This window comes from Nansenia antarctica (genome assembly GCF_963989245.1).
Source record: "Nansenia antarctica genome assembly, chromosome: 16".
Taxonomy (NCBI): domain Eukaryota; kingdom Metazoa; phylum Chordata; class Actinopteri; order Argentiniformes; family Microstomatidae; genus Nansenia; species Nansenia antarctica.
In genome coordinates this window covers 3882064-3891617 of record NC_137686.1, presented here as the reverse complement: position 1 = coordinate 3891617, position 9554 = coordinate 3882064, and the positions used below count along the sequence as shown (strand labels likewise).

Sequence of the window (9554 nt, the reverse complement as noted above, 5' to 3'; positions counted from 1 at the left end):
CTTTTGTACTTCCTTGGTATTACCATTAGCTACAATGAAGTCTGATGCGTACTGAAGACCTCCATCTCTTCAGGCTACATCTTGACTGTCCCTCCTAAAGACAGCTTCAGCCCCCACTACTGAGTATAACAAAATACATATAATGATGTCGCTTGGCTTCATCAGACAGTATCCAAGCGAAGAGCTTTGCAGTCGAGAATGGCATGATGGCCCTACGACTGACACTGTTGGATAGGACCATATGCACCATTATACTTCAACTGATCTTGGTCTTGTCTGGTTCGTGGTGCAACATGACGTTTGGTATTGGTCTGGGTTAGTAGAATTTAAATTATTTAATTAAATTAATTAAATTAAAATTAAAAATTAGAACTCCCTCTACTTTTTGTATCACTGCCATCACATTCCAGCCAATCCTGGTGGATTCTGACGTAACTACGTATAGGCTCTATATGGCGATTGAAACCATGGGCTACGTTCGTAAACACGCTCTGGAAATGTGATCAGCACACATGGAATGCCTTTTGTCCAATCAAATCACTCGGTCGCTGTATGATGGTGAAACCCAGCGTGCGCTCCGGCGCGCTCAGAGCACATTGACGAACACAGCCCGCCTTCTCACCCCGGCCACTCACGAGGCTCCTTCTCCCGGAAGTAAAGACGGACGTTCTGACGTGGCCGAACAACAACCGCCATCTTGAGGAAGGAAACGCCTTGGAGAGGAAAGCTCAGCGCACTATTGTAAGCTGTTAAACCTATAAACACTCGTCGTTACGTCTGCGACACTGAATGAAGTGACTTGTTGTGAAACTGAACATCTGACGCAGTCTTTGTTACGTGAGGTCTAGTTTAGAGGGACGGAGGAAAACATGCAAGGTGGTTCGCTAGGCTAATTTGAGCTAACACGCTAACGGTCCATTAGCTGTCTGTCTGTCTGTCTGTCTGTCTCTCTCTCACACACCCGAACGTTCCATTAGACTGTCTGTCTGTCTGTCTCTCTCTCACACACCCGAACGTTCCATTAGACTGTCTGTCTGTCTGTCTCTCTCTCACACACCCGAACGTTCCATTAGACTGTCTGTCTGTCTCTCACACACCCGAACGTTCCATTAGACTGTCTGTCTGTCTGTCTGTCTCTCTCTCTCTCACACACCCGAACGTTCCATTAGACTGCCTGTCTGTCTGTCTGTCTCTCTCACACACCCTAACGTTCCATTAGACTGACTGTCTGTCTGTCTGTCTGTCTCTCACACACCCTAACGTTCCATTAGACTGTCTGTCTGTCTGTCTCTCTCTCACACACCCTAACGTTCCATTAGACTGTCTGTCTGTCTGTCTGTCTCTCTCACACACCCTAACGTTCCATTAGACTGTCTGTCTGTCTGTCTCTCACACACCCTAACGTTCCATTAGACTGTCTCACACCCTAACGCTGTCTCACACCCTAACCCTGGGAGACTGTCTCACACACACCCTAACCCTGTCTCACACACCCTAACCCTAACTAACTCAGCAGAGAGGAGACAAGAGGCTTGCTTTAGGATACAGGAGGTTTGTATCCTCTTTGCTAGTAGTGACCTGGTCAGCTAGCTAGTAACCATAGTTAGTGTGTGTAGCTATAGACTGTCCATCAGTGGTAATGACAACTTCTGTCCTTCTGACCAGCCAGACAACGTCCCGAAGGAAGCTCAGGGTTGGTGTGTGTAGCTGGAGACTGAAGGAAGCTCAGGGTTGGTGTGTGTAGCTATAGAAGGAAGCTCAGGGTTGGTGTGTGTAGCTGCTAGCTGGAGACTGTCCAGTAGAGCAGTCATGTAACTGTCCTAAAGCTTGACTTCTGACCAGCAGGACAGCCTCCCCAAGGAAGCTCAGTGTCAAACTGAGCATGTCTATAGGTTTTCGAAAGTGTCAAGAAAATTAAAATAGATTCAAGTACAGTGTAAAGCTATGGTTATTAGAGTGCAATACATGCATTTCTCTTGATTCAGGACATACCAATTATTCACTTTTAACATGGTTCTTATGCTTTTCCCAATTAAAAATGTCATTAGGTATAACAATGGTTGTTTTAAAAAAAACAATATTTATAAGCCCATTTGATAAGATATTCATAGCTACACACCTCTCTGAAAATCTCAATTTCAATCACCGTCCCTGTTAGCAGTAGAGGTCTGCATCTCAGGAATGATTTGTCTGACCGTCTGTTTTCTTAGGCAGCTAAACCCAATAATGATACCGGTCAGAACCATGCTACTGCGATGTATGCTATGAAAACCTGGATTAAGACTCTTGCCAACTAGTTTGTCGCATTCACTCAAATTGAAACCCTGTCTTGAGCAGATGGTAGCTAGAAAGCGCATCTAGAAAGATACAAGTTGGCATCTAGAAAGATAAATGTGTCTTTCAGCATCAACATTTGAGGTTTGCAAGAATAGATATGACATTTTAATTTAATATTGTCAGAAATGCTTAAATACCCTTAACAACAAAGAATAAAGTAGGCCTAACTTGTCATTCAGTGTAACAGAAATTGTAATTCATTTTAAAGCATTTTTGTTATAACAAATGATAGAAAAAACCAACAGGCAATTGCTCAACTACCTATGTAAACGATATCTTTTTCTTTAACCTTTACTGTCATTGCTTACATCAAATATAACATTTTAAAATAAAATTGTAATAGCTTTTTCGGTTGTTTTAATGAATGACATTTGACAAATGGTTTTGTGACAGTTGGTAGGGGAGTGTGAAAAGGTGGAATTATCAACATCAGTGCTTCACAGCCTTCCTTGTCATGTTATAGTCTAGGGACATTTCCGGGTAGTTAAACGAGCAAGGGTTAAACAAACTAATGCAATTTTGACCCACATTTATATTTGTATATGAAATACATCATTTTGGGACACAAAAACACAACAACGATCAATCTTAAATTAGGAGCCCTGGCATCATCAGAGTTTTACATTGACACGTTCTTCTGTTCTTCTTCAGTTTCTCCCTAGCCAAAGTTGTCTCCACCACCCGTCACTATGGGGAATATGTTTGCAAACATTTTTAAAATGTTTGGCAAGAAGGAGATGAGGATCCTCATGGTGGGTCTTGATGCTGCTGGTAAAACAACTATTTTGTACAAGCTCAAACTTGGAGAAATTGTAACTACTATTCCAACCATAGGTAAGTACCATAGGTTGTAGCCTCAACGTCTGAGTGTTTATGTGTCTGAATTTAATACTGTGTGTAGTTATTGTGGAAGGGTAGATGCTAAGTGGGATCCTTCCATCATCACCGTAACCTTTTCAAATCTCACCTTCAATTGGATGATGTCAGTCGGATCGTCCCAAGCATCCCACTTAGCATTTAACATTGTGCAATGCTGCTACAAAGTTTATGTTGTTGATGTAATATCATTTGTTGTTGCACATGGATTATGTTCATGTAGTGTCCTTTCAAGTTTTATTTAGGCTTCGGTTCCTGACATTGCAGCATAAGGCAATGGCCAGTTAAGTCAAGATAAATACAGTGACAATAGTACAAGACATATGTGAGACAGTTGAACAAGCGACAGGGTAAGACAGGATACAATTAGCAGTACAAATAGTCAAATAAAATTGTACAAGTAGAATGTCATGAGTATCGCACCCTGTGGCAGTTGGGGGTAAGAGGTAGTATTGAGTAGGGATGTGCATAACTCAACATTTTCATATTCGATTAATCAGTGGGTGGTATGAACGATTATTGGATTTTGTCCCTGAGGCTCTGGAAGAGGCTTCTTGAATAGCTTGCACAGCTCACAACAATGTCTTCCTCTCAGGTTTTAACGTTGAGACAGTGGAGTACAAGAACATCAGTTTTACGGTGTGGGACGTCGGCGGTCAAGACAAAATTCGACCGTTGTGGCGTCACTACTTCCAGAACACACAGGGTGAGTTGTGTTGAGACGTGTTCTGGTGGAAGCTTCACAAAAGCTTTGTAGCCAAATCTAATTCACGTTGCAAACAAGACTAATATGTGGGACGGTCTGGTGGAAGGGGTAACAAGTCGTCAGCCGATTTAATGTTCGGACGTTTATTTAGAAAAATGTAAATACATTTCAGCGTTGAAAATCAATGTCACTCACTAGTCAACTAACACAACTTGTTTTGTGAGCCTGCTAACAATGTAAAGTAGTGTTATAGTTAACTAGTGGGGATTACTCACCCAATCCTCTGCATTGCAATATTTTGGCTTGACTAGCTTGTGTTGTGATTTTCAACAACGTTGAAATGTATTTCTGTGTTTCAGAATAAAAGTCAGAACATTTCGATTTGGTTGCCGACTTACCCCTTTCACCAGACCGTGTCACATATGATGTTAATCTATTGCCATATCAGATGTCATAATGCTTGACAGTAATGCTTTCTCTATATAACTTAAAGCTAGTATAAGCTAAATGTAGTATGCAACATTTAAAGAGGGTTTCAAATGCAGACACCTTCATCTATGACCCCTGCCGTAGGGGTGGTCCACTGGACCGGGAGCGTTCCTCTCTTGACCCGTCTGTCCTTCCAGGTCTCATCTTCGTTGTGGACAGCAATGACAGAGAGCGAGTCAACGAAGCCCGCGAAGAGCTGATGAGAATGTTAGCAGAGGACGAGCTACGAGAGGCGGTGCTATTAGTATTCGCCAACAAACAGGTACGTTTCATATCGGCTGAATCATCCACCCTCTAACGGGGCAATCAGACTCGGCCAGACAATCAGCGGCCTAAGCTACCGGAAGTTCCCATGGGAAGTGGGAGACAACCGGCGGCCATGTGATGTCGATCCCTGATTAGGAGGATACAGAGGGATCAGCCCCCTCCCTGTCTGCAAACCAATCCCCAAACACCAGCCCCTGGAATGAGCAGAGTCACTACCTATCTTCTGTCAGGACTGCAGAGTCACTACCTATCTTCTGTCAGGACTGCAGAGTCTCTACCTAACTGCTGTCAGGACAGCAGAGTCTCTCCCTATCTTCTGTCAGGACAGAGCATTGTGACTGCTGATTAGGGTTGGGTACCGAAAATCGGTACCGGTAGGTACCGGTTACTTTACATTCGGTATGTACCCGTACCGAATCGCAAAGGAGATTTCGGTACCTCATTTCGGTACTTTTCTATCTCGCTCCGGTGTCAACTGGTGACGTCACATCGCCTGTTAAATTTCCACTCAGTGAAAGCAGCGAGTACGGAAGGATAACGAGAAGGTTGCTAATAGCAACTTCCGCTAGCGGGTTGGCATAACGCGACGCTCGACTTATGGGTGCGTTCCGTAAACTCGTTCTGGAATTCTGATCACCACTCGTGGAATGCCTTCTGTCCAATCAAATGACTTGCTCCCCTTATGACGTCGGGCCCAGTGTGCGCTGCGACGCTCTCAGAGCGAGTTTACGAACGCAAGCCTTTGATTGGACAGTGCACTCCAGGATTCGACGCGTCTGTTGATGACGTAGTGCGGATGTGTGGCTGCGTCTCTGCGAGGTGGACAACATGATCGGGGATCTCCTGATATTCGGGTACTGTGTCAGATCATGTATATATCATGTAGATATATCCTTATCCTACTACTGTGTCTGAAAAATCAATCATGTCATGTCATCATGGACCAGAGAGGGGGAGGGGAGTAGTAGTAGCTGAGCGGCAACAGAGTTTGGATTTTGACGAGGTGGAGGGCTCCAGTTCATCAGAGTTATATTTCCTCTCGGCCTTCTTGGTTCTGGGGGCTATGCAGGCCTCTTCACTAGATCCCTTTTCTAAGAATATTCTGATGTCCTTGAGGGGCTGCCGAACAAGTGTGTACTCGTATTCGACATCAGTACCAACGATAGGCACCCCCAGCTTAATGGAGTCCTCAAGGCTCAGGAGTTTTATTTTCATTTATTTTAATTTGAGTGTATATTTAACTAATATATATTGTGCCTCAGCAATAAAAAAGTGAAAAGCTGTTTAATGTTGTCGACCGTGTTATTATTATATATATATATATATATATATATATATATATATATATATATATATATATATATATATATATATATATACTGTATATATATGTCATTTAAAAAAATCAAAAGTACCGAATTAAGTACCGTTTTGGTACCGGTACCGTTTTTAAAGTATCGGTTAGGTACCGGTATCGGATAAAACCCAAACGGTACCCAACCCTACTGCTGATGACACTCTTTCTTATCAATTGTTTTACTTATGATGACTGGTGTGTAGTTGATTCACTTATTTAGATACATGTACCGTATTTTCCGGACTATAAGTCGCGGTTTTTTTCATACTTTGGCTGGTCCTGCGACTTATAGTCAGGTGCGACTTATATATCAATAATTCATAATCTCTGACTGACATGAACTGACATACGGTAATCTCTGACTGACATGAACCAAGGAGTAACTTCCGCTAGCGCCTCATACACGATAGAATAGCCATTATACTTGACAATGTGGACATTAAACACGACAATGTGGACATTAAACATGATGTTATGGACCTTATACACAATGTTATGGACGTTAGAAACGATATTAAAGTCATTTATACCTTCCAGAGGCTATTTAACGTTGCAATGTTGCACCCGCGAGTAGCATTTTGCTACTTTCGGTAGCGCTTCATACGCGATAGAATAGCCATTATACTCGACAATGTGGACATTAAACACGACAATGTGGACATTAAACATGATGTTATGGACCTTATACACAATGTTATGGACGTTAGAAACGATATTAAAGTCATTTATACCTTCCAGAGGCTATTTAACGTTGCAATGTTGCACCCGCGAGTAGCATTTTGCTACTTCCGGTAGCGCTTCATACGCGATAGAATAGCCATTATACTCGACAATGTGGACATTAAACACGACAATGTGGACATTAAGCACTATATTATGGACCTTATACACGATATTATGAACGTTTATACACGACATTAAAGTCATTTATTACCTTTTAGAGGCTGTTCAATGTTACATTGTTTGTAGCATCCTACCTACTTCCGTTTTTCACCAAGCTATCTTTTCCCATGGCCTCATACACGATAAATAGTCGTTACACTCGACAATGTGGACATTAAGCACTATATTATCAACGTTATACACGCTATTATGAACGTTACACACGATGTTAAAGTCATTTATTACCTTTTAGAGGCTGTTCAAAGTTTCATTTTTCCTCCGCGACGCCATGTTGTTAGCCCCGCGCTAGCTAGCGGACTTTACACTCGATAATACAAGTATTCCTTAACCTTTCAGAAGAAGTTTCAACGTGAATTATGTCCTTCCTGGGCTTACAAATCCTCTCATGTCTCTTCACAGTGCCAGACTAGAGTCAAGCTCAACAGGGTCTTCTTTCCCCGCTGATTCCGCCAAGCCCGTTCCCTTGAACCATGCGACTTATAGTCCAGTGCGACTTATATGTGGTTTTTTCCTCTTCATGCCCATTTTTGGTCTGCTGCGACTTATACTCGGGTGCGACTTATAGTCCGGAAAATACGGTACTTATTTTAAGTCGCCTTGGTTAAAAGCATCTGCTAAAATTACATGTAAAATGAAGCCCAGAGAGACTTCAACGGGCGAGACTGCTGATTGTATCACTGGGTCTGAATCCCATGTAAAAATGACACATCATCTCTGAATGCCATGGAATACGGTTCTAATTCGACTCTGCCTGGTTGTCCATCTTTCTCACGATTCCAAATTGTCTCTGTTTTCCAGGACCTCCCGAACGCCATGACCGCAGCTGAGATCACTGACAAGCTGGGCCTGCACTCCCTCCGCCATAGGAACTGGTTCATCCAGGCCACCTGCGCCACCAGCGGGGACGGCCTCTACGAAGGACTGGACTGGTTGTCTAATCAGCTCAAGAACCAGAAATAATCCTCCACGTCCCCAACTCTGCTGTCCCCTAACATACTGTTCTCTGCTCTACCCTTTGCTTTGTACTTCTGATGTTGCAAATTGAACTACTTTGTCAAAACAAGTACTGGAAGCTGCCCTCATTTAAATTGACAACACACACCATGGGCCAGGGTGGATAATCCAATCTGGGAAAAGCTGTCAGGTTTCTTATTTAATGTAAATATTATTGTTTTTTGGGTTACGAGGCAGCTTGTTGCACATTTACAACTACCACCATAGTTACTTCTCTTCTTGGCCCATGGGCAGACATACAAGCATAGTAAATGGAAAGGGGAGGCAAAAAAATGATAACCAGCTATCACGGTCTCAACCTCGAAATTGATTACTTATTTACATTATATGTAAGGTGGTAATTTGTACTGTAAAGAGCATAAGGGGGCAACAATTCTGACGTATACATGTATACTGATGCACTACCTTCAACAATTATGGTTACCTTCAAAACCAACAGTTTACCTGCCCCCCAAAAACCATTTAGCAAACACTGGCATTACCTAGTTGTACTGTGAGAATACTATAAGACGAAGCCCTAAAACAAAGCCTGAGCTTCTAAGATAACTCTTGTCAACACGTACCAGCTTTTGTTTTGTGTCAGATGTTGCTTAAAATAGTGAAAATACCACCGCTCATCCGTGATAAGACTTAGCTGAGGTGCTGGAGCTGAAGAGTATCAAATCGAGTGCAAAAAAGCAGCATCCACACACTCAAATCTGTGCAAAAAAAGAAGTTTTGCTGCTTTTTTGCACTCGTGTGTCAGATGTTGCTTGAATTGAGATGTCGCTGCCCTGCAGAGTGTTCCTCTCATCTCCTCCACTCGCTTTATGATTGACAGATGCTCGTCTGGTCAGCAATCCACTCTTGTGTTTGTATGACAGTGTCTCAGGTTAATCATGTTTTGCCTTCGCAATGAGCCTGAATTAGCAAAAAAAAAAACGCATGATGTGGTTTGTTGGTCTTGTCGGACAAGTAATTGATCGCCTACGGGACTAGCTAATTGATTGTTTACATTTCTCCTGCACAAGCGTTCTGTTCTCCCCACTATCAGCTGGTGACCAAGGGTCGCGGTGCTTTGATTAGGGAGTCTCCTCCACATCAGCGTCACTATTACTTGACTTGGCAACAACCCTATAACACAGCGTGTATGCTATGTGATGAACTTGTAACAAAAGCAGTTGTACATCCTGATGTCCTGCGAGTCCTTTTAATAGCCTCCATCGAGATTGAAAGACATTTTTTCATGCCTTTTTATTGAGAATGATACGTATATTAAGTATATTAATAGTTTTGGAACAAGGCATGTCGATGGCAATACAAAATGTATGTGAGCTCCATATTTTTAACTAGTGCTAGTATTTCTTCCTTTGTAGCTCATGTCTTGGCTCAGTTCTGAGGGGATGCTTCTGTCCTCTGGTCAAACCAGGAATTTGGGGTTCTTATCAAAAGGTTGGGGTGTTATTCCACCCTTTAAAGCAAGGTGGTGCATTCAAAGTGAAACCCTTTTTTGATTGATAACTGATTGCCTGAACCTTTGTTGAAAACAGTATGTTAATCTCTTAGTAAACTTTGTCTAAACATGTTTTTTTATGTAAAGTTATTTCCGCTTTCATTTTGTGAGAA

The 9554-nt window shown here is 42.4% G+C and overlaps 1 protein-coding gene across 2 annotated transcripts; it reads left to right on the top strand.

Annotated features, from left to right (window-relative positions):
* The first annotated feature begins 681 nt into the window (after positions 1-681).
* arf1 (ADP-ribosylation factor 1) lies at positions 682-9554 on the top strand. 2 transcript variants are annotated; one of them, XM_080546278.1, is made up of 5 exons: positions 682-741; positions 2989-3171; positions 3809-3919; positions 4546-4670; positions 7734-9554. In XM_080546278.1, the coding sequence occupies exons 2-5, from the start codon at positions 3027-3029 to the stop codon at positions 7893-7895; spliced, it is 543 nt and encodes a 180-aa protein (XP_080402404.1). In that variant the 5' UTR covers positions 682-741; positions 2989-3026; the 3' UTR covers positions 7896-9554. The 2 variants fall into 2 exon arrangements, with proteins under 2 accessions (XP_080402404.1, XP_080402405.1); XM_080546279.1 differs by lacking the exon at positions 682-741 and adding an exon at positions 861-876.

What these genes read in the sequence shown, in the direction of transcription:
- arf1 (XM_080546278.1), top strand. Translation starts at nt 3,027, where the DNA reads ATGGGGAATATGTTTGCAAACATTTTTAAAATGTTTGGCAAGAAGGAG. An exon ending in AACTACTATTCCAACCATAG is followed by an intron (nt 3,172 to 3,808) that starts GTAAGTACCATA and finishes TCTTCCTCTCAG; the next exon opens with GTTTTAACGTTGAGACAGTG. An exon ending in CTACTTCCAGAACACACAGG is followed by an intron (nt 3,920 to 4,545) that starts GTGAGTTGTGTT and finishes CTGTCCTTCCAG; the next exon opens with GTCTCATCTTCGTTGTGGAC.